We start from the raw sequence: 24297 nt of genomic DNA, 5'->3' as shown, positions 1-24297 counted from the left end.
AGTACTAGAAGGAATGGGGTTTGCACTGATAATGAAACATTATCCAACTAGATAACATCATCAGTGCTAGAAGGAATGGGGTTTGCACTGATGATGTTACCTAGTTGGATAATGAAACATCTGCAAGAAAACAGCCAAGCGTAGAGAGCACTGAGGACCCCACAGTTCAACCCTGAGCTACAAATATTCTTTTTTTTTGGTAGAAAAATTCTTCTCTCCAAATTGGTTCGTGCTTTCAAGCTCACATTGCAAGGGTTTTGAGAAGTGTTGGACAAGCTTCAAGTCATGTAGACACTGGAGATGCCAATTTATCCTTTGCTAGATATTCCATTTTCACCCCAGATCTTCCCTTGCTTCCAATTTGTGCTGGCCAAAATGATCAAGAGTCAAATTGGTCCAGAGGTCTCCAGTTAGTGACCTCAAGTTTATGTTCATGTGAATCAGCTGGACACCAGCTTTAGGGCTACAGCCTGATTCTCACCCATCTTTCCCAGTCCTTTTTCTGGAACAATGGAGTAAGATGGCATTTTTGTTGGGTGAACTACTCAGCCTCTCCCCTGGAATGACATAATGGATAACAGAAATGTTATCTCACTGCATCTACATAAGTTGAGATCACCAATTTCGGGGAATCCACCCGTCTTCCAATCCACCTTAAAAGATCTTCCTCCCCCTCCCTCTCTCCCTCTCTCAATTGCATCTCTTCGGGTCCCCTGGGTGTGAGGAAGGGAAAGAGAGGAGAGAAGATCTGTGCATTTTAGAAGTGGGGGGAGAGAAAAGGAGGGGGGAGGCGGGTTTGGCTAGGAGATGCAGAGAAGGAAAGAGAGAAAAACAGGCGAGGGAGGAATAAGAGAAGGGGAGCCCGAGAGGAACAGAGAGAGAAAGAGAGGGAAGGAGGGAGAGATCTGAGATAAGGCAAGGAGCCGCGCCCCCTCCCCCCCAATAAGAAGAAGTGGGGAGAAAGAAGAACGACTGAGGAGGACGGCAGAGAAAAAGCTGGATTGCAGAGAAAGGGAAGGTGGAAGGAGAAGAGGAAGAGTGAGAAAGGGGGAACATAAGAAAAAAAAGGGGGGGTGAGAAAGACAGGTGGAGAAAATAAAAGCGAGAAGAGCAGAGGGAAGGAAAGCAGAAGGTAAGCCGGGGAAAGAAGAGGGGGCAGCGCGGAAGAGGCTAGTCCGCGGGGAGGCAGGGAGAGGCGGTGGGAAAGAAAGAAAAGAAAAGATAGCGAGAAAGAAGTAAAGTTAAGGACGCCTCGCGGGCAGCAGCAGCGTCTCCTTCCCGCCACCCTCCGGATCCAGCGCCAGCGCCCCCAGACAAGGAGCGGGCAGTCCCGCCACTCCGGCGCCTCGGCGGGGGGAGGCAGCGGACGGGGGGGCGCAGCTCTTCCACACGCTCTCCCCCCTCTCCACAGCGCACAAACTCTTCACGGCCGGAGCTCCTTCGCTTCCCCGGACGCCACCCGAGCATCTTCCGCATCTAATTGACGTGGGCGGCGGGGTGGGGGGAGTTGGTGGTATCCCAGGAGAAAGGGCGGGAGGAGGAGGAGGAGGAGGAGGAGAAAGATGAAGATGGAGGCGTCAAGGAAAGAGACCTAGGGAACCGGAGAGCGAGAGGGCATGGAAAGGGCAGGGGGCTTCCGAGGATGAGGGCTCGCTCGCGGGGCGCATAAGGGCCGGCCGCCAGGAAGCTCGACTTCCGTCTCTCTCTCCGGAGGCTGTGAACGGGGTCTTTGCCGCGGGATGCTGAGGAGGGGACAGCTCCGGCTTTAAGCCCCCTCCTGACCCATCAGGATGTGGACCGGACCTGGCAGGGGGCTCTGCCTGCTGGGAGCGCCAGGGCTGCTGCTGCTGCTGCTGCTGCTGAGAGCAACTTGTATGGCTGGTAAGAGAGAGAAAGGGATTTTGAGGTGGGGGAGATTAGCTTGGAATGGGTTTTTTTTTGACTGGGGAGCGGGGTGGGAGAATGAATTGTTTGTTGTAAAAAGAAAGGATGAACAAAAGGATGAAGCCAGTCCCAGTGGAATCACAGTCAGGGGTAACTCTCTCACACCTCTGCCCCCCCCCCATCTATATACATGCACAATTTTTTTTCATTCAGATTTGTGAGCAGGTGAGTGCCTCCCTCCCTCCCTCGTGCATAAAGAAAGATCCCCTCATTTATGGATACTGGTTAATCAGAGGCAAAATCAATCAATTGTTCTAAGGGGAAAATGTTCTCCTTCACGTTCTTTCCGTTCCCTCTCGCTTTTCATCCATCTGCTGTATGCACCTTTTCCAACACCTGATCAGCCACAGCTTAAATTGATCCCCAGGCTGAGATCACACCTGTGCTGTTCTGTCTCAGCCTCGGGACACAAACCTGAAGAAGTGACACCAATGGAGAGGCAAAAGTGTCTCTGAGCATGTGAAGTTTCTTTCTCCGTATTTCATACTGTTGAGGAGTAGCTTTGATTTGTTCTCATTTTTTGGATGTTTCCCATCGCTGGGGATGTAGCCTGCCAGTGTGGGTACCTCATTTCAGCATTTGCAGTTTGGGCTCTGGACAATCTGTTCAGGAAGTAAGGACAAAGAGAAGGGAAAGAAGTTTAGATAATCTTTATGGGATTATGAGGAGTGGCAAACAGAGAGAAAGATATATGCCATTTCTTTGCTCCAGTCCTCTCACCAACTGCTTTTGCTAATTTACCATTTTTTCCTTTCATTTTCCTCTCCTCCCTCCTTTTTCTAGTGCAATTTGTTCCTGCAAAAACCTACGAGGACTGGTGGGCATACAAGGAAACACTTCACGGAAGCTTTGTGCCAGGTACAAAATTCTCCATGCCTGGATAGTGGTGGTAGCAAACGCTCCAAAGAACAAAGAGTAGCTTTAGATGTCCTCTTGAGGTCCTCTCATCCTACATATTCCTTCTAGGACTGTGACCTCTTCATGAGAGAGACATTTGCCATGAATTCACTTGTCTTGTGACCGAAACATGTATTGGAGCCATTGAATATCCCTCATGTATAATACATGTCTTTTATTTTTTTTGTTACAACATCCTATTGACCAATGCTGTATGGTTTACAGAATATTGTAAAGATCCGTAATCAAGTCTGAACTGGTATTTCTTCTTTTGGCTGATGTTTTCAAAGAGGGCTTAGCAGAAGACACTTGCTTTGAATTCAGAATTCCAGCTAAAAGGTTCAAAGAATGACTGACAAGAAAACTTACGTTGGAAACTCTGATGTTACTCGGCTTTTTCCAACATGGTTCCATCCAGATGTGCTGAACGATCTTTTCCAAGATTCTCTGATGGCATAGAAATTTTGGGAAATGTAGACCAATAAATTTGCATTTTACTTGGTTTGGGGACAAATGACCCAATCATTTAAAATGATTTAAAGGAGCTTCTTACATTCTTAAAACTTGGCTAGGGGGCAGCACCAAGCCAAATTTGACTAATTTCAAAAGACTTAGCAGAATTGGACCTGGCATGTATTTGCAGAGTAGACTATTAGGAAATTCTAAGGAATTTGGCTAGTCTGGAGAGTAAAGAAAAAAAAGCTTCCAAGATAGTGCAATGGCCAACTTCCCAGTATCATTGCCAAGAAATTAATATGGCAGTTCCTTTAAAGGCACTAGGAGTCAACCTTGACTCAAAAAAAAAAATATCTTTAGCTTTACTTGCCATTTCGAAGGTTAGAAGGACCAAGAAGACAGACCGTGTATCAGTTGCTTAAATATTTATTTTTGTTTCGGGGGAAATGGTTCTATTTATGCCCAAACTGGAGGATGCTTCCATGATAATAAGAGGCATCTGATTGCTGGTGCTGTGGGCCACTACAAGGCTTATTACATTGGCCTGCAAGCCCTTAGCATCTCTCCCAGAAATGATCCCTTACCCTGATCCATCTAAGCATACCTAAAAAAAAGTGGGGGGGGGAGAATGGGGAATTGTCATGAAGACAATTATGGAAGGATGCAAATCCTCTGACCCGGCAGGCAATTTGATATCTGCAGACAGTTCAAAATTGAAGTATATAGAAAATAACCAATGAATGATGACTGAGTGAAACAGACCAGCAGGCTGATAAAAGAACTGGATTGCTGGTCCATATTCCTGGTTAAGAGTTTTTGCTCCTGGGATGGCATTCCTAAGCCCAATTTTCAAAGTTTGCTGTTTTCCATATCTCAGCCAGAACCAACAGAGTCTTGCATATTGGCCCGTTAATAAATTCAGCACTTCCTTTATTTAATACTTCATTTCTACCCCTCATCAGTTGACATAAAACAGTGTGTCCAAGGACGGCCAGCATTTGATAATAGTGGGGAATGGGTGCAGGGAGGGTTTTTTTGGGGTGGGGAGGGGGGAAGAGAGGCAACACATTCAATATGTTGGCCATAGTCATGTGTTGAAAGCTCCCATCCCTTTTATATTATGCTACCTATAGCACACAAATAAAAAAAATGAGTTGATATTTTTATTATATGGTGGTGGTGGCTGCAATACTAATTTTGGGGACTGTCTCCCCATAGATTCCTTTGGATGTCAGTGAAAATATTTCCCTGGATCAGGAATGGACTGTTGTTTGGTTTCTCACCCTTCTGTTTGGAAGCTTTGATGGCTTTTCTCCCTTCTCATCCCTGTTCAGTCTCATTTCTCAGCTAGCATTAGATCACCTTTCCTTTCTCCTTCCCCCTCTAGGGCTTCTTCCAAACTTCCAAACATGGCGTTGGGGAAAATCAATTCCCCGTTTTAGTTTTAGGCAAGCTTCGCCCATGCAAATTTGGAGCGCATCTGCATAATTTATTCTGAGCTCAGGAGTGGGGTTTCCTCAGCATGGAAATTTGGCACCCCTTCTAGGCAGCCCATTAGAAGGGAAGGCCAGAGGAGAACAGCTGCCTCACGCGTGACCCCTTCCCGCGTCGAAGGCTGGGGACGCCTCGCAGAGTCCCAAGGGTGGTGGTGCCGAGGAAGAGGAAGAGAAACGTTGTGGTCTTCCTGCGAGGGAGGGGACGTGGCTGGGGGGAGAGCGCTACTGCGCCGCAGCTGTACACAGTGCAGAGCTAAGGTGGGGGGCTGGGCTCAGCTTGGCAACTGCAAGAGGCTGCATTAATATTTAATATCTCCCTTGCTTGTTCCAGCAATGCAGCGAACAGGAGGCGAAGAGAAACCGTCACAGTAGATGGGTGGGTGGCTGGGTGGCTGGGCCGATGGGGTGGGCTTGTGAGTGTGGGGCGAAAAAACAAGGGGTTCTCTTCTTCTATCACCCCACCCACCCGACCAGCCTCGGGGAAGGTGGCAAAAGGAAGAACAGGGAAAGCTCTGATTGGAAAGGAAAAAAATTAATAATTAAGTGTACACATATAGATGAGGATACAAAAATCTGCCGGAACCACCGAGGGGCTGAGACTGAATCAAGCCAGCAAACACACATACGAACATGAAATATGCCCAGGAAAGGCAGCCTAGAAACATAGTTTGACTAAATGGCATGCATACACGTTTTGTCTCTTTATAATTTTTTTTTTTTTTAAAAAGGGCATCCAGAGAGAAGAGGGGGGGTACTAAAAATCTCTGTATTTGTGCAGGCACACACATTTACTTCAGTGTGTACAGTTTGTGTGTATTGATTCTAATGCACCACCTGATGACAATTTGCATTCTGTCAAAATAGCACAGTCTTTCTCATCCTGGTGGCTTATGGCTCCTGTGATCCTTGGGCTGGGGATGATGGACATTGCAGTTAGCACAACTGGGAAGTGTCCGTTCGGGACTGGCTGAGGCAACCCAAGAACAGATACAATACAATGCCTGTTCAGTGATAATCTCCTAAGGCAGCTCAGGAATGGTTCTGGGAATTAGTGACACAAGTTTCCCCTGCTGATTTTATATTTGCAAGTACCGGAGGGTCTTCAGGGAAATGTGGCCATTTCCAACCTCACTGCCCCATTGCTGTCCTTCTGTGCCTCAGATTTAATCCTACATTGATTTGCAGTTCCATCCAGCTTCCCGTCTATATTCTGCTTCTTTATATTAGCTATGTGCACAGATGCTACCAGATGAGGAGGAAACACACTGAAGTGCTTGTAATCTTCCTTCACCCGCCCACACACATTGGAGGCTGTTTTCAAACAAATACACACACACACACACACAAACACATAGACAGAGGTGCATTTGCTGAATGGCTCCCCTGATGCCAACACTCTCCCTTGTCTATAATTGCACCCTAGAGAGCCAAGGATAAAAATATTTCCTGGGCTGGGAGAATATGTTTGTTTGTTTTTTATTGCTCTCTTCTCTCTCTTTCTTTTTTTCTTTCTTTCTTTCTCTCTCTCTCTTTAGGTCCTCCGTTCTGGGGTCTCGTGAATTCAGCGTGGAGCCTCTGTGCCATTGGCAAACGCCAGTCCCCTGTGGATGTCAACACAAGTCAAATGATTTTTGATCCCTTCCTCCCTCCTCTCCGACTGAGCATTGGTGGAAAGAAGGTGCGTCTGGATCTCTAAGGTTGATGGAAAATAATTCCCAGCTCAGCCTTCCTTGTCTGAGGCTCTCTGCAAAAAGTGGATTCGGGGCATTGCCTCTCCAATCCTTCTGGAGGGCACCAGGTTGGGAAAGGCTATCCTTGCAAGCATAGGTGACCCAGGAGTGCAGCCATTATCGTAAAACAAAATGAGTTGCATTAATGGCTAATTTCCGTAGCACCTAAGTGCAAGTAACTTCACCCAGCATTGAAACATTTGGATTCATTCCAGATTTTCTCATATTATTTGGTGACAGAATCTGAGATCGACCCTTTTGTTTTGCCCTCCTCATCTAAATCCCCAAGATGGTGTGCAAAGATGAATCTACTGAAGTCCTGGGAAGATCCACTCCTTCCCAATCCCTCCCTGGGCTCAGAATTCCTAAAGATGTTTAAATGAATTGCTCCGAGATTCATTTCTTTGGATGTAAGCTGTGGGGGAAAGAATAGCATTCCAGTAAGGAAGGGGAAATGCAGGCAGTCTTCGGGTTATGACCATATTGACACCAGGATTTTGATTGCTAAGCAAGCTGATTGTTAAGGAAGTCATGCCCAATTTGAATGAACTTTTTTGCCCTGGTTGTTAAGCAAATCAATGCAGTTAAATGAATCACATGGTCGTTAAGTGAATCTGGCTTTGACTTTGCTTCTTGGAAACCAGTTGAAAAGGACATAAATGACAATCACATGACTCCAGAATGCTGCAACTGTTGTAAATATGTGCCAGTTGCCAAACTCCTGAATTTGGGATCCTAGGGATATTGCAACAATCGTAAGTGCGAGAACTGGTCATAAATCATTATTTAAACTGCCGTCGTAACTTTGAATAGTCGTTAAACAAATAGTCGTAAGTCAAAGACTACCTTTACATTCTGCCGTTCCTTCAGGAGCTGATAACACTCCCTCCTATTTTTCCCACTTGGCCCAAAGCAGGGGTGAAATGCTCCTGGTTCAGTCCAGATCAGCCGATTGGGTAGAAACGGCGGCAGATGGTTCGGAGAACTGGTAGCAAAAATCCCTGACCCACCCAATGCCCAGTCATCCGCTTCCTCGCTTGCCACTTCTTTTAAAAAATGGTTTTAAAAGATTAAAAAAAAGGCTCCGATGATCACAGCTGAGCTGCTCGGTCATCGGAGCCTTGTTTTTTTTTTTACTTTTAAAAGCATTTAAAAGCATTTCAACCGAATAGGTTGTAAAACACGCTTTTAAAAGGTTAAAAAAAAAGACTCTGACGATCACAGCTGATCGTCAGAGCCTTTTTTAAAAAACGTTTAAAAGCATTTTTTTACAACCTATTCGGCAGAAAAGGTTGTAAAAAATGCTTTTAAAAATTAAAAAGAAAAAGATCACGCGCCACAGCTAATCACACACACACACACACACACACACACACACGTGCTGTTCTACGTACCCCATGCCTCCTTTTGGCATGCACTGCGCACGCACCTCACATTTGGTGCATGGTGCACAATGCTTGTGCACAGTGTGCATGCGCAGCCAGCAAACCGGTAGTAAACTGGTTCAGATTTCACCACTGGCCCAAAGCGCCCCAGGGGAGGGGCCTTGTATGGCTGAAGGGGAACTAGAAGCCCTCTCCAAGTCCAACACCTTTGATATGCTATTTTATATAACACAGCAACTGCATGTTGTTATTTATTCATTTATTTATTTATTTTATTAGATTTATAAACCGCCCTTCTCCCGAAGGACTCAGGGCGGTGTACAGCCAAAGTAAAAAGAAACAATATACAGTTAAAATACAATTAAAAAGCTTATTATTATACAGTGTGGCCGAAATTAAAATAATTTAGAATCTAAAAAACCCCAATTAAAACCAGAGAGAAATTTAGAATTTAAAACTACAATTTAAGAAAGCCCCGCACGAACAAACAGATATGTTTTCAGTTCACGGTGAAAAGTCCGAAGGTCAGGTATTTGGCGTAAACCAGGGGGGAGTTCATTCCAAAGAGTGGGAGCCCCCACAGAGAAGGATCTTCCTCTGGGGGCCGCCAGCCGACATTGTCTGGCGGACGGCACCCTGAGAAGGCCCTCTCTGTGCGAGCATACGGGTTGGTGGGAGGCATGAGGTAACAGAAAGCGGTCCCATAAGTACCCAGGTCCCAAGCCATGGAGCGCTTTAAAGGTGGTTACCAGAACCTTGAAATGCACCCGAAAGGCAACAGGAAGCCAGTGCAGTCTGCGCAGGAGAGGTGTCACATGGGAGCTACGTGTGACTCCCTCTATCACCCGCGCAGCTGCATTCTGGACCAACTGAAGCCTCCGAGTGCATCTCAAGGGGAGCCCCATGTAGAGAGCATTGCAATAATCCAGGCGGGAGGTGACAAGAGCGTGAGTTTCATAAGTCCAGTTTATCCCAGGATGTTTTGCCTTCCACCTGCTTGGTCAGGGAAAGGAATTAACATCTTTTCTGCCCTCACCAGAATGCTGCCAGTTGTTTTTGTCACATCTCAAGGGGCACCGGGTCTATTAATAGGTCGTAGTGAACCATAAAGTGGACTTGTTGAGTAGCCAAATTATCATAGATACCCATTTTATGATCTGTAAGCAACCGAAGTTTAACTGTCAAGACACAAACATCACAGAAGGAAGTTGATCTGTAGAGAAACTGCATGCGGCCCTACCGAGCTCCGTTTTTGGCTGCAATGGTCTCCTGCAGCCTTCTGCCAGCAAAAACAGAGCTCAGCGAGGCCAACCCGCAACACCCCCCAACTCCATATTTGCTGTCAAAATGCTGCAGCAGGCCGTCACAGCCAAAAACGGATATTGAGCTGGCCACGCCCCCTGGTCATGCCCCCCAGGCCTCCAAGGTCAAACACAACCCTGATGTGGCCTTTAAATCTAGTTTGACACCCTTGGTCTATGACAATTCGCTGCAGCCAACGGAAGGCTACTGGTGGTTTGGACTAGTTCGGGCAAACCGGCTGTTACAATTCTGCACAGTTCGGCAAACCGGCAAATCCCATCACTGGCTGGCCCCGCCCACCCCACTCCACCCCACCCCACTCTATCTCACCTTGCCTGCCTTGGCCAATGGCTAGAGTCACACCCGTGCCCAGCTACTCTCTGGCTTGCTCGCCCAGACCACGCAGCCCAGCTGATCTCCATGCCTCACCCGCTTGCCTGCCTTTGCCATGGCCTACCGCACCGGCCACACAGCCCAGCTGATCTCCACACGTTGCTTGTTCTGCTCACCATGGCTGCCTGTGAAGGTAAGGCGCTCGGCTGAAGGGCCGCCTCAGAGCGGACACAGTGAGGATCAGCTACCTTTCAGGTTTCACTCTCGCCATCCTTCCACCTGCATGCCACCCACTCATTTTTCACCTTGAGTTGGGGCCCGGGTGACATGCCAGTCCCTGGCTCTGGCCTTCCCCGGGCGGCCACCCACATGCCAGGTTGCTGCTGTGAGAACGGTGCAAGCCCCATGGGCTAGAAGGTAAGGTAGGGAAGGAAAATCTGCTCCAGGCTCACTGCGTTCGCCAAAGGACCATCTCACTGGGGGGGACAACACACAGCAAGGCTCGGCCACCTTTTGGGCCCATCTTCAGCTTCAGCAGGGCCTTCTGAGTGGGAGGCCTGAGAGAAAATGCCTTCCCCAAGGGCCATCCTGTGCCCATCCGCTGTCTGGGCTGGCCTGGAAGCGGCAAGTCCCCTTGTTGCAGGCTGGATGCAGGACCCAAGGCCGAGCAGGCGGCAACCAAGAGCAGGGCCTGAAAGGCAGCCGAGCCTCACTGTGTCGTCCCCCCACCGAGAAGCCTGCAGCCACCATTCTTTGCAAGTGTGAGAAGCCTGCAGCCGCCACCTCTTTGCTGGCGCGAGAAGCCTGCAGCCGCTGTTCTTTGCTGGCATGAGAAGCCTGCAGCTGCCACATTTTGCCAGCGTGATAAGCCTGCAGTCACTGCTCTTTCCTGGCGCAAGAAGCCTGCAGCCCAGGGGTGAAATCCAGCCGGTTCTGACGGGTTCTGGAGAACTGGTAGTGGAAATTTTGAGTAGTTCAGAGAACTGGCAAATATCACCTCTGGCTGACCCCAGAGTGAGGTGGGAATGGGGATTTTGCAGTATCCTTCCCCTGCCCACCAAGCCACAACACGCCCTCCAAGATATGCCCACAGAATTGGTAGTAAAACAAATTGAATTTCACCACTGCTGCCCCTCCTGCTCTTTGCTGGTGTGACTATCCTGCAGCCGCCACCTCTTTGCTGGCACCAGAAGCCTGTAGCCACTGCTCTTTGCAGGCGTGAGAAGCCTGCAGCTGCCACTGCTGCCTCGGTTCCACCGGCAAAGCAGCAGCTGCTGCAGGCTTCTTGCACTGAAAAAGACCTGCGGCTACAGGCTTCTCATGCCAAAAAAAAGGCAGCGATTGCAGGCTAGTGTCTCGGGGTGTGGTTGTGTGCCCAGCTGCACCAACAAAGGTCAGAATTAGCCATCCACTATTTCCTGCTGGAAAAACATTTTTAAAAACTCTGTTAGGCAGCGAGACCCAGCAAGAGATGGGGCATCGAAGAATCACCATTGCTGTTGTTGCACAAAGGTAAGTCTAAGGCTCCGGCCACTACTGCTTCGGCCGCCTGCGCTGCCCCATCTTGCCATGAGTGACATTGAATTGGCCATGCCCACTCAGTCACATGACACCCCCCCAACCACACCCACCAAGGCATGCCCATTCAACCATGTCCACCCAGCCAGTCAGGGCAGAGAACCAGTTGTTAAAAAATTTGAAGCCCAGCACTGGCAACAGCCAACTCACTGCAGAACAACTTGCCATAGCCAACTCTCTGTGGGACAAGAGTTACACTAATGTTGAAGAAATAGTCAAATAGAATTTTTAAAGAAAGGATGCCAAAGGAGGGAATAAATAAAATGTGAATGACAAAAATGTAAGTAATTTTTAAATTATTTTAAATAATTAAATTGAATTGTTGAATTGTCCGCAGTGAGTTGTCCTGTGGCAAGTTGGCCATGACAAGTTGTCCCATTCCACAATGGAATGCCTTAAAGTGGCCCTCTTGAAGGCAACCTGTACCCTTCAGGGACAGAATGGGACTGAAGACGGGAGTGCCACGACAAGCGTGCTAAACATTTCACTGACAAAGTCAGCTCATGCTCATTCCACTTTGGTAGAAGGCAGTAGGACATCAGAGGTGGGTTTCAGCAGGTTCTGACCAGTTCTGGAGAATCGGTAGTGGAAATTTTGAGTAGTTCAGAGAACCGGTAGTAAAAATTCTGACTGGCCCCATCCCCATCTATTCTCTGCCTCCCAAGTCCCAGCTTCCCCTGGATTGGGGAGGGAATGGAGATTTTGCAATATCCTTCCCCCAGAGTGGGGTGGGAATGGATATTTTACAGTATCCTTCTCCTGCCACGCCCACCAAGCCACACCCATCATGCCATGCCCATCAAGCCACACCCATAGAACCGGTAGTAAAAAAATTTGAAACCCACCACTGTAGGACATGGTCTTCAAGTTGATCTGGAAGTCTTTTCAGCTTTGCAGATTGAGGCTGGAGTCTGACCAGCCACAGACTGAATTTTTACTTTGGCTTTTTCAGACCGTTAGAGGTGGGATAAGCAATTGGATTTGGAAGATGATTAATGCCCCTGAGGAAGAAGGTGATGCCTCCTTCCTTGAACTAGGTGATGATGATGCTCGCTTTTTATCCAGCACTGGTAAAGAACTTCTCTCCCAATCATCGATCTTTCCCTTTTAGGATAAGTTTTGCAGAAGATGCTCACATGGCAGCTGCAGGGGATTCTGGAAGGAGGATGCCCTGTATATGATATGGAAACAGCCTCTATTGTCACTATTATCTTCTCCTGCAGATTAGTGGAACCATGTACAACACAGGTCGGCATGTCTCTTTTCGTCCAGATCCGGTACAACTGGTTAATGTTTCAGGAGGACCTCTGCCGTATAGTCACCGGCTCCAAGAAATAAGGCTGCATTTTGGCAGTGAAGATGGATTTGGCTCAGAACACCGTATAGATGGTGACAGCTTTTCTGCTGAGGTGAATACAACTCTTGGTTCAAACAGGAGTAACACCACTGAAGATTTACTTAAGGTTTAGTCAGGAGTATTGATGGGAGGGTGAGGTTGATCAAAATCTGCAAGGTAGAAAGGGTAGCAAGAAAGAGGAAGGGAGGGAGGGAAGGAGGGAGGGAGAGAGAGACAGAGGGAAGGAGAGAAGAAGAGAGACGATAGGGAGAGAGAGAGAGAGAGAGAGAGAGACCTAGAGAAGTTCCTTTTTTACATTGGCCACTCTGGGACTTTGCCTCTCTCTTGGGAGCAAGAAGAGAGGATAACTTACCTCCCTAGAGTCCTCTCTTTTTTGTTTGCGTGACACAGCTGATGAGGAAGAGTTAGTTTCGTTTGAAACAACCTCAGGGCTTTCTTAGGCTAAAATTAATCTCCCATAGCTTTGCAGTTGACTGCATTGTAGTGTTCAGCTACCCATTAGCCTCAGTCATTTAAATAAGTTATGCAAACAGGGCCAGCGTATATATACTGGCACTGAGATAAAAATTAGTTTCGCTTGTATTAGAATGCAAATTTATCTCACATTTCTGGGTAAGCAAATACCACAAATCAACTCAGAATTATTGTCTGGCTTAGCTGCACGTGGTTTGTTTCCTCTTGTTCCTTGTCTTTATCTAATGAGAACTTTTAATACCAGACCATGATAGTACAAAAATGCACTACATTAGGAAGAATTGTTTGCAGTAACTGCATTAAGCAAAACTGTAAATAAAAATGAACGTTTCAAGAAGTATGAATTAAGAAGAGATACAAATTTTGGAGTGAGTTTTTAACAGTTCCGAATTGAATTTGACAGATCAGGAGAAGTGAGAAAGTATTAGTTTATTTATTTACTTATTTGTTTATTAAACTAATTTATATGGCCAACTCATATGCAGGTGACTTTGAGTGGCTCACAACATTAAAAATTCACAACATAAAACCCCACAAAATCCCACCCCATCCGTGTCACCAGCAACACAGTCAAATCAACCTCTTGATGGGTTCTATCTCCATTTGTGGTGCCCAGGCCCCCTGACAAAACCACATCTTCAGGGCCTTTTGGAAAAGCAACAGGGTGGGGGCCAATCATAACTTGGGGAGAATTATGTTCCCTAGGGCAGGGGTCTCCAACTTTGGCAACTCTAAGACCTGTGGACTTCAACTCCCAGAATTCCTCAGCCAGCAAAGCAAAGCCGGCTGAGGAATTCTGGGAATTGAAGTCCACAAGACTTAAAGTTGCCAAGGTTGGAGACCCCTGCCCTAGAGAGAGCCCACCACCAAGAAGGCCCTTTTTGTGGTCTCACCAAATTTGCATCTCTACTGCGGTAGATGGGACCTATAGCATACCCTGACTTCCCATCCCAGTGACCTGGGTGGATGTGATAAGAGAGAGGCAATCCTTCAAATAGCCTGGCTCCAAAGCTATTTGTCACATTACTTTTACTAAGTAAAACTGAATTGGAAAGAATCACTTTTTCCTCTTTCCTTTCCCTTAGGTGCAGTTGATCCACTACAACCAAGAACTCTACCCCAATATTTCAGAGGCTTCGCGCAATCCCAATGGTTTAGCTGTCATTTCTATCTTTGCCAATGTAAGTGCCTTGCCATGGCTGCAAGGGGACATCAGGTGGGGCTTGAATAGGGGAGAGGAGGTGGGAAGTTAGGCAGCAAGGAGCAATATCTTGGATGGATTTCCATTTGCAGATTGGACCAAACCCTAACTCTTTCCTGACCAGGCTGTTAAACCGAGAAACAATTACCCGGATCTCCTATAAGAGTAAGTGAAGCAAGTATGACAGATGTGGCTCATATAAGGAAGTTGTTTGCGAAGGTGGCTGAGCGTTGAAAACTGAAATTTTTAAGACTGGAGGGGACTGGGTGGGAGTTCCTTTTGGAATATTGATGTTAGCAAAGCTTGGCTGTGCCCAGTAGTTGTTTACCTTCAGCAAAAGATTTAGGGAGGATATAACTGTTGACTATGACAGCATGAAATTTGTGAATACGTGATTCTGTGGCCAAATGGTAGAATTGCTACTTTTGATGAGTTATTCATTAGTATTTATTTATTTATTTAGCATATGGCATATCATCCATGGACTTGCAGTATACATTAACATTTTCCCTAGATTAAAAAAAAATCACAATAAAATAAGGAGGTTAAAAAGAACTGCATTCAGATGCCAATGTCTAACCGATTCATTAGTTTCTTGGAAGTATTCAGAAAGATCACAACAGGTAACTAAATGGATCTCACCAGCAGAGTTCTGCCCACATTCTTAAGGTAGCCACAAAACCTATTTCAACAGATGATGCTTATCTTCTACACGATCTGAGCCTTGAAGACCTTTATCCAGAGACATTTGGTTTTATCACTTACCAAGGATCCATGTCAACCCCTCCATGCTACGAAACTGCCACCTGGATTCTCATTGACCGTCCCATCAATATTACCTCCGTTCAGGTAGGTCCTAGGGCCCATCAATGATGGACAAATTCTCTTTAATTCTCTTTTTGTCACTCCCCAAAGCCTGTCTTTCCCTGCTCTCTTTGACCCCATTTGCTGTCCTGGTGCCCTCCACCATTCCTGAGCACTTGTTTCCCATCTCTCTGTTCTTCAGATTCACTCCCTTCGTCTTCTCAGTCAGAACCTCCCTTCTCAAATTTTCCGGAGCATGAGTGACAACTCAAGACCTCTCCAACCCCTTTTACACCGAAGCCTTCGGGGCAACCGAGACCCACGGCGCCCCACTAAACGTTGCAAAGGGGCCTCCTACAGGCTACATGGTATGCGACCCAGGAATCCCATGTTAAGAGCTCTTCTTCTATACTCCCATTCCACTTCTTTGTCTCTCTTCTTTTTTAAGTTTTCCTGAAAGTTTCTTAAAGTGGAAGATGTACTCTTTTAAGTCCGTTATCTGGTTGAGTGGTGGGGACTAATGCAAGATAGGTTGGGAGCTTCAAAGTTGAGCAAGACCTAAACCTGACTTTCCCCCAGCTTTCATACAAATAGAGCCACTGTATTTGGGCTGCAAATATTCAGATAGTAGAAAAGAGATGCAAAAACTCTTGACCCTTTAGTGCCACCTAGTGATCATCCATATGTTTGCAGACAAGATCTATAACAACATAGGGTGTGCCCTGAAACATATAAGCTAGACTGCTCCTCTCAGATGTCACCAGGTCACCAGCAATGTTGTCACCTTGAAGAGACAATCCAATTGGCTTATAAATGCAACTGGAAAGGCGGAAGTCTATTTTGTCCTTTATCTGGGGAAGTAAAATGATTTATCCCAACCTGAAGATAAGAACAATTGGTAAATAATTTGTCAGCCCTGTAGCATAGACTTTTTCATGACTCTGCCCACCTGTCAGATTTAAAAAGCCTTTGTGAGATCAATGACAACCAGGTATGTTTATAAAATTTATTAGCCACCCATCTCACCATAGGATAGCTCTGGTGGAATGGGGCAACTGCCACAGCCAACTCGCCACCGTCCATTTGCCACTGGACAACTTGCTGCAGGACAATTCAACAGCTCAATTTAATTATTTAAAATAGTTTTAAAAAATATTTTCATTTTGGCCATTTACATTTCATTTTGACCCTCCTTTGGCATCCTTTAATGATTCTGTTCCACGATTTCTTCAGTATTGGTGTAATTTTTGTCCCACGGTGAATTGTCCCGTGGCAAGTTGGCCGTGGCAAGTTGGCAATGGCGAATTGTCATAGACCCAACTCTGGGCAGCTTACACTTTACATATAAGCTAAAACATAAAAAGTTAAAAACAGCTGGGGAGGGTGGGGGCGGAGGGAGGGGAGATGCGATCTATTATTACTCAATCAACCCCCTCTATTATGCTGCTTCCCCACTGAGGCCCCAAGCCGAACTGGCAAAGCCATGTCTTTAGGCCCTTATGAAAAGACAGAAAGGTTGGGGCCAACCTCCCATGGGAGGGGCGGATGTTCTAGAAGGCAGGAGCAACAGCTGAGGCGGCTTTCCTCCTGGACCCCGCCAGTCTGAATAATCGGACTGACGGGACCTGCAGCATTCCTCCTCTCCTGGCACGAGTGGGACAGGCCGATCCCAGTGGGGTGAGACGATTCCTCAAGCCACCATGCCATGAAGGGCTATCCTCTATCCACCCATCAAAAGCAGCATTCTCCAACCTCCATTGGCTCAAGAAGGGGACAAGGGGCAACTGGTCATCTTCCTTCTGCACTTCATTTCATTGTAGGCCAACACACCTATCTAGTGTGTGCTGTGCCAAGCGCACCTCCATTTCTCCAGTCATTAATCATTATTCTCCATGTCCATTTCAACCCAGGCTGCTCTATTGGACAAATTATGAACCATTTGGAGTTTTTTGTCTATTTAACTTATTCACATTCTTTTTTTTTTCCTTTTTAAATCAGCCCAACGAATATGACCCAAAGCAGGGAAATGACAGAAAGTCTGATAGAGAGGCTGGTAGGAGAACAGGAGAGACTGCAATGATTACACTCATGGGAGCATGGAAACAAACCTTAAACTTCTTGACAACTGTAAAGAAAAGGAAGAATCCCCCTCCCCTCCTTCCTTATCCCAGTAGGGATGTACATCCCATTTTTTCTGGATTAAAAGACCATGATGATTTTGACTCGCTAAAGTTTTCCTGTTGGGCTTGCAAGAGCTAGCAGAGGCATCTCTTTGGATTGAGTGCAAGGTGAAATTACCCAAAGTTTGCCAGTTTTCCTTTCTTATTTAAGCCAGAGCAAGAAGAACAAAAGGGCTGAACCAGTGAGATGTTCATTTCAGGAAGCAACTCCTGTTTTGTGCAGGCGATTAGAGTAGGTGTTACAGGTAGTCCTTGACCACGACTGAGCCCAACATTTCTGTTGCTAAGTGAGAGACATTTGTTAAGTGAGTTTTGCCCCACTTTAAGACCTTTCTTGCCCCTGGATTGAAGACCTCTGGTCTAATTCTTTTCTTCATCTCTCTTCCCCTTCTTTTTTGCAGTTGATGGAACACAACCTCCCAAACCAGGCATGTAGTTTTGCTGCAAGCTCCTGAGTGTGTCCGTCGCTCAAAATTCAGTGTCCAACCGAGGAAGCTACAACCTCCCATCTCTGAATGATTGCCACAGCTTCCATTGTGGGAAAGGCAATATGTGGGGTACTAGGGAACCAGGCTGGAATACTTGCCTTGGGGTGTTTGGAAAACTCTGATCACAATAGGGTTGGGTTGCCAAAAGCTTAAACAATGAAATTAGGGTTATTAATTTGCAGAATATGGCACGTCTCCCCCAATTCTATAGCCTAATATTTAAAGAAGGCGAGAACATCCAGAAGTGTGAGGACTAGAATCTTTGCACTGCCTCCTTGCTAAAGCAATGCTGCCTATTCTGGAGATCAAATTTATTCAAAATCTCTATTGGTCATAAATGTCAGGTGGAGGCAATGTACCCCAAATTATATACAGAGCTAAAGTGTATCAGGCAGACAGTTGTATTCCCAATACTGAATGCACTTTAGAAATGCAGAGGAATATCCTTATAATATCCTAGTGAGACCCCAATACGTTTGGGGACCTCAATATTCTGAGACCTGCAGGAGCCTTGGGAGTCAAAATTATAGTGGGATAGTTTTCTCTGATACGTAAAATGCCATTAATCTCAGGAAGTTTAAAAGGAGGGAACTGCATTACATGATGTAACCCCACAAACTCTAAGCTTCAGTTGTTCTTTTTAAGAAGAGTTAACTTGGAGCTTTAATCTGGGTAAAACTTGAAAGAATCTGGGGTGGAAAACAAAACAAATTTGTTATCCCTCTCCACTCTATCCTGGGGTGTGTGTGTGAGAGAGAACTGATAAAATATGGAATCTGTCCTTATCATTTCATTCTGAATGGCCTTCAACACCCCTAACTGTGAAACAGCAGAGGGAATATTTTTATTGCCAAACAAACCCACCTTTTGAATATTGATGAGTATTATTAACTTAAGAAAAACAATGGTTTTCCAAACAAACTTTGTTTTCTTTGGAGTGAAATTATTTCGTTAAGACAAGGGACACCCCTTTAAGATTTAGAGACACCCCTTATTCTAGGGGTGTCAAACTTGATTTGAGGGCCACATCAGGGTTGTGTTTGACCTCGGAGGAGGGGGGTTGCCGGGTGGGCGTGGTCAGGTCAACATCACTCGCGTCAGGGGCACCTGTGGCAGCCTAAGCACTCTGCCTGTGAAAATGGGCTCCTGAGCTCTGTTTTCGGCTGCAACAACCTCCTGCAATCCTCTGCCAGTGAAAAGGGAGCTCAGGAGGGCCGCACGCAGCCCTCTTGAGCTCTGTTTTTCGCTGGCAGAGGCACTGTGGCCTGGTCGTTCGCTGTTTCCAGGGCAGCCCCACAGGCCAGATCTAAGCAACCAATGGGCCAGATCCAGCAGCCCCCCCCCCCCCAGCCTTGGGTTTGACACCTCTGGCTTAATCTGTCACTTTTAAGGCCCAATTTACACCATGTTGGAATTTGTTACACAGACATTCAGGAAGGTCCAAGAAAAATTGGTGGCTGCAACTGCATGATTGAAGTGCTGTGCCCCCCCCACTCCTTTTTTAATGTATGTTTACCACAGTGTAAAAAGGGGTGGGTTTCATCTTGACTTTTTTTAACAGCACCACACTTTTGGTGCCCTGATTCACATCATAAAAATTGTGATGTCAAAGGGAATGGGAATAACATATTGGACAGAAGGGGAAATAGATCTTGCTCTCTTCATTTGCCTTTTCTTCTGCAAAGCGGTGGAGATTCCCAGCTCGCTCCCTTCTTATGTAGACCCAATAACATTTATGGCCATTGATGCCACAAGAAAGCTATCAACATGATCATAACATAAGTGCTCAGAGATACAATCTCTCCTTTTTCAAATGAAATAAATTCAATCCTGAAAGAGAGAGATGAGCCACTGCTAGGTGTCGCAGAATTTTTGGAAACGAAACTATTAAAAAATCTAAATTAGTGCTCTCCAGATGAGTTTCCATAGCAGAGAATTTGAATATATCTTCTTCCTTCATCTGTAGAACTTCAAGACTTCCAGACATTGTGAAAATTTCCTTTTAAAGCAATGACAGGAAATACGAATGATAAAGTTGTGTGGGAAACCTTCCTAAAGTTGGAGAAACGGTGCGAACAAAATAAGCAACCTGAAACTTTCATCCCCCAGAGCCAAAATTTTACAATTACTTTAATAACATCATGATCCTTACTTAGAAGTAGGAATATATTTACACGCGCACACTCATATACTGTACATGCATACATAGGAAATGCTGCAACTCTCGCATATCAATAGAACAGAATATTTGTAGCCGAGGGATGGTGCTCTCTGAGCTTGATTTCTTTTTCTTGTAGATGTTTCATTGCCCAGCTAGGCAACATCATCAGTGTTAGAAGAGAGCGGGGTTTACTGTCTGTTTATATATAAGTGGCCTGCCCATCTGTATTGGTGGGGGTGTTCTTGGTGGTTGCTTGATTGGACTTTGTTTTCTGCAAAAAAACAACCAAGCTCAATGAAAACCAAGGACTCCACTCTCACATTCTGTCTCTCACATACACATTTAAATGCATACACACAGCAAAAATGTGCCTTTCCCTACCTAGAAAGCCTAGTCATCCTTCCTAGATAGAACTTTGTGCAGATGTGCAGACTCACATAGTTTTTCAATGACAACCCCTACTCAGTTCAGAATTAAGAATCCTTATAACAGCTCCATGGAGAGTTGTTTATGGATAACTCTATGCACAAAATATGCTGGGCATTTGGAGTTCCTGATAAAAAAATATCTACCAAAACTCAAGGGGACCATTGCAAGTACAGAATTAATCTACCAGCTCTACGACTGTAGGCTTTTTGCTTTAAAATTTTTATATAATGCCCTTCTACTAGTCTCCCAGAACAATTGATAAAATATTATTTTACACCCACCCAGTCATCAATGTGGTATGATGAGTGATAGATAGTTGAAATAATCTGGCATCAAAAAGATAGAAATGATCCCAGATTTGACCCTCTGGGTTTTTGGCTGCTTGAAATAACACATTTGGAATCTGATTGAACTGGCAGATCAACCCAACTTCAAAACAACAAAGGGTAGCCTTTTTTTGCTAATTGATACAGTGCCAGATAGACCATGTGATACTCCCTCTGTGTTCTCCATCTCTTTCCTACTGTTTCTCCGCAGCTCTTCTTCCCTTCTGAATAAACTAGTCCAGAGGTGAAATCCAGCAGGTTCTGACAGGTTCTGGAGAACCGGTAGCGGAAATTTTGAGCAGTTCAGAGAACTGTCAGCGGAAATTTTGAGTAGTCCAGAGAACCAGCAAATACCACCTCTGGCTGGCCCCAGAGTGGGTGGGAATGGAGATTATTTATTTATTTATTTATTTAGTCACCCAGTATATATAAGCATAAGCATGTAATAACTATACAATATATAAGCATATATATAAGTATGAGTATATAATAACTATATTAATTGGGTATAACGAAAGGAAACAATAGAACAGGAACGGTAGGCACGCTTGTGCTCTTATGCACGCCCCTTACAGACCTCTTAGAAATGGGGTGAGGTCTGTAGTAGACAGTTTTTGGTTGAAGCTTTGGGGATTTTGGGAAGAGACCACAGAGTCAGGTAGTGTATTCCAAGTATTAACAACTGTTACTGAAGTATTTTCTGCAATCAAGATTGGAGCGGTTAACATTAAGCTTAAATCTATTGTGTGCTCGTGTATTGTTGCAATTGAAGCTGAAGTAGTCTTCGACAGGAAGGACATTGTAATAGATGATTTTATGAGTTAAACTCAGGTCATGTCGAAGGCAGCGTAGTTCTAAATTTTCTAAGCCCAGGATTTCAAGTCTGGTGGCATATTTTGTTGTATTCAGAGGACTGGAGAATTCTTCATGTAAAATATTTTGCAATATCCTTCCCCCAGGAGTGGGGAGGGAATGGAGATTTTGCAGTATCCTTCCCCTACCACGCCCACCAAGCCACACCACACCCACCAGGCCACCTACACAGAACCTGAGGTAAAAAAAATTGGATTTCACCACTGAACTAGTCCTGATGTTCACAAACACTTGTGTGAAAATCATATCTGCTATTCATTCCACCACAATCCTCTCACAACTCTCCACCACAACCTCAACCTTCGAGGATCATATCTATTGGTCACTCCACCACAACCCTTTCTCTGTTAAATACTCATCCTGTTCACACATCTGAATTTAGCACTGCAAGTGAAAATGGGACTTCCTGAGGTAGTGTTTGATGCAGCTCAAAGATTCATAACTAAATACATTTTTTAATGCCAAAGCAGTGGTAAGTTTGGCAGCAAGGCAGTTTCAAACTTTCACCTCTGTTTTAAAACTAGGTTGAACTGAAGGCAGATCTGGTTTAGCAAACCAGTCTCTGGGTAATAAGCATATAAGGATATCTGCCTCTTAGTTTTTGTATTCATTTTCAATCATAACTTCTTTTCCTCAAAGAATTGCAAAAAATGGTTTTGGTCAATCAGAAATTCTCTTGGCATGGATTGGAAGCACTTGGGTTTTACTGGGTCGCGGTGTGGCTCAGGCTGTAAGAAGCCTGTTATTAAAACACAGCTGCCTGCAATTACTGCAGGTTCTAGTCCCACCAGGTCCAAGGTTGACTCAGCCTTCCATCCTTTATAAGGTAGGTAAAATGAGGACCCAGATTGTTGGGGGGGCAATAAGTTGACTTTGTAAATATACAAATAGAATGAGACTATTGCCTTACACACTGTAAGCCGCCCTAAGTCTTCAGAGAAGGGCGGGATATAAATGTAAAAAAACAAAAACAAAAACAAAACAAAAAAACAACTAGTTGAGCTACAGTACTGGGAAGATAAATCTTTGAACACTTAGACAATTTTATATCGGGCACTTGCTGGTGATATTTAAAAAGAAAATCTGATCCCCAAATCCACAGATCATGTCTGCATTCAAAGAAGCACAGATTGAGGATCTGGGATGACTTCTCAATGATCTCTGTGTTAATTTTACTTCCATCAAAAGCAGTGACTATCTAGGGATTGTCCCTTTTTAATTGTGAGGTTCTCTCCATCAGTTTCCTAGTTTGGGGGAGCACAGAACAGACAAAGCAAATTCCGTAAGTTATTGATTAAATAACCAACGGTGACCTTGGTAAGTCACCAAAATTTCACTGCATTTGAATCCAAAAGAGAATTTTTCCATTCCTGTCTCAGAATTGGAAGTAGGGTTGGATGAGCATCTAAAAATCCAAGTTTGAATTCTCATCCGATCTCAGGGTTCACTGGTGACTTCAGACCAATCAGATTTCTTAGCCTAACCTATCTCAAACAAGAAGGATAAATCACTTTAAATTTGGTAGAAGAATGACCTGTGGAAATGCAACAAATGAACAAAGCAAGGTTTTTTTTAATGTTCATTTGTACAATTGTAGTGCAAAACACTGATATTCAGCTTAGACAAGGATTTTCCTAAAGGCCAGGAAACAACTTCTGAGGGTGTCTAGGCTTAACTGAGTAAATCTATGGAGTAAACTGGTCCCAAATGCAAGGCTCAAATTAGAAACTGTGTTTTGATTATTCCTTATTACTATTCGTTCTGCCCATCCATAGAGTATATGCTCTAGCCTTCCAGCACATTGGGATTCACAGCAATTTAATTGCCTCATGAAGATCTGGCAGTAGTTGCTTTTCCAACATTAAAAAAAGGAAGCACCTGGTGGATTTCAAGATTTACATTCTGCAGAACAGAAATAAATGGTTAGAGTGACCTTATTAACTACCACTCCCATGGGGCTAGTCATTTTCTGGTGCAAAAAGCAAGAACTGAGAAACTGGGCCATCAGAAATAATTATGTGTAAAGCTGTTACCCCATAAGACAGAATTACCTGAGGAAAAAAGAATTAAGTATGAATCAGCCTAAGATTTAGCCAGCGGGAAAATCCATAAAGATGGATTCTACTGCCCTCTTGTGAAACTTGTTCCTAATGAGAGCTCTGGACTCTGAAAGTAGGGAGAATTCGATGCTGTTGTCTAAGATGCAGAAACTCTCAGCCACAACTGCATCTCAACCATTGCTCAAGTGGCAGGAGAAAAAAGGAAGGCATCAAAAAGCTGGCCTGTTGTGATATAATAGCATCTACTTCAGTACTGAGACAATTCATTTTTCCTGCTCCTTACCCTTTATTGAAACCTCCTGGTACCCCCAGGAATCCTTCTCAGTACTGCCTGTCTACCTCCAAGTAAGGGGTATAACATTGTCAGCCCCAAGGACAGATATCCCCCAAACTATGGGTATGTCACTTCCCCCCAAGAATACTTTCAAAATTTACCTCTGAATTGTAAAGTCTATTTAGCTAAAATTCACATTCTCAAATATGTAAGGTTAAGGAGTTAGCTGCTTGACATTAGTTTCTAATATAACGTAAATTCATTCAAGGTTCTTCCCCTCAATTAGCTCACTTCTTTTATCTGACTTCACCCCCTTTTCTGGATCATAACTCCAGCATACCGATCTAATACTAGCCAAGTGTTACCCTTGACCTAATGAAAATGGTGCCAACCCTGCTTTACTGTAAATACCTGGTCTGTCCTTGGTCTCCTGTTAGGGCAGAGTCAAGAGGTGGTGGCCTATTACCATGACAAAGGAGCAAAACTGTCATGGCAACAGGAAATGTTCTGCTCGTTCCCTGAAGTTCTTCCCCAGGTGGCTACAGCTTC

General features: G+C 45.0%; 1 protein-coding gene across 2 annotated transcripts; it reads left to right on the top strand.

Moving 5' to 3' along the window:
- Positions 1-713: 713 nt before the first annotated feature.
- Positions 714-18562, top strand: CA11 (carbonic anhydrase 11). 2 transcript variants are annotated; one of them, XM_058183585.1, is made up of 10 exons: positions 715-1132; positions 1714-1881; positions 2728-2802; positions 6329-6471; positions 12345-12530; positions 14038-14133; positions 14246-14318; positions 14848-15002; positions 15160-15325; positions 17539-18561. In XM_058183585.1, exons 2-10 carry the CDS (start codon positions 1791-1793, stop codon positions 17571-17573), a joined length of 1020 nt encoding a protein of 339 aa, XP_058039568.1. In that variant the 5' UTR covers positions 715-1132; positions 1714-1790; the 3' UTR covers positions 17574-18561. The 2 variants fall into 2 exon arrangements, with proteins under 2 accessions (XP_058039569.1, XP_058039568.1); XM_058183586.1 differs by lacking the exon at positions 15160-15325 and having other exon boundaries at positions 714-1881; positions 17539-18562.
- Positions 18563-24297: the final 5735 nt, after the last annotated feature.

This window comes from Ahaetulla prasina, chromosome 4 (genome assembly GCF_028640845.1).
Source record: "Ahaetulla prasina isolate Xishuangbanna chromosome 4, ASM2864084v1, whole genome shotgun sequence".
In the NCBI taxonomy this organism is placed as follows: domain Eukaryota; kingdom Metazoa; phylum Chordata; class Lepidosauria; order Squamata; family Colubridae; genus Ahaetulla; species Ahaetulla prasina.
Note: the sequence above shows the minus strand (reverse complement) of the source record. Positions and strands in the feature narration are given on the sequence as shown.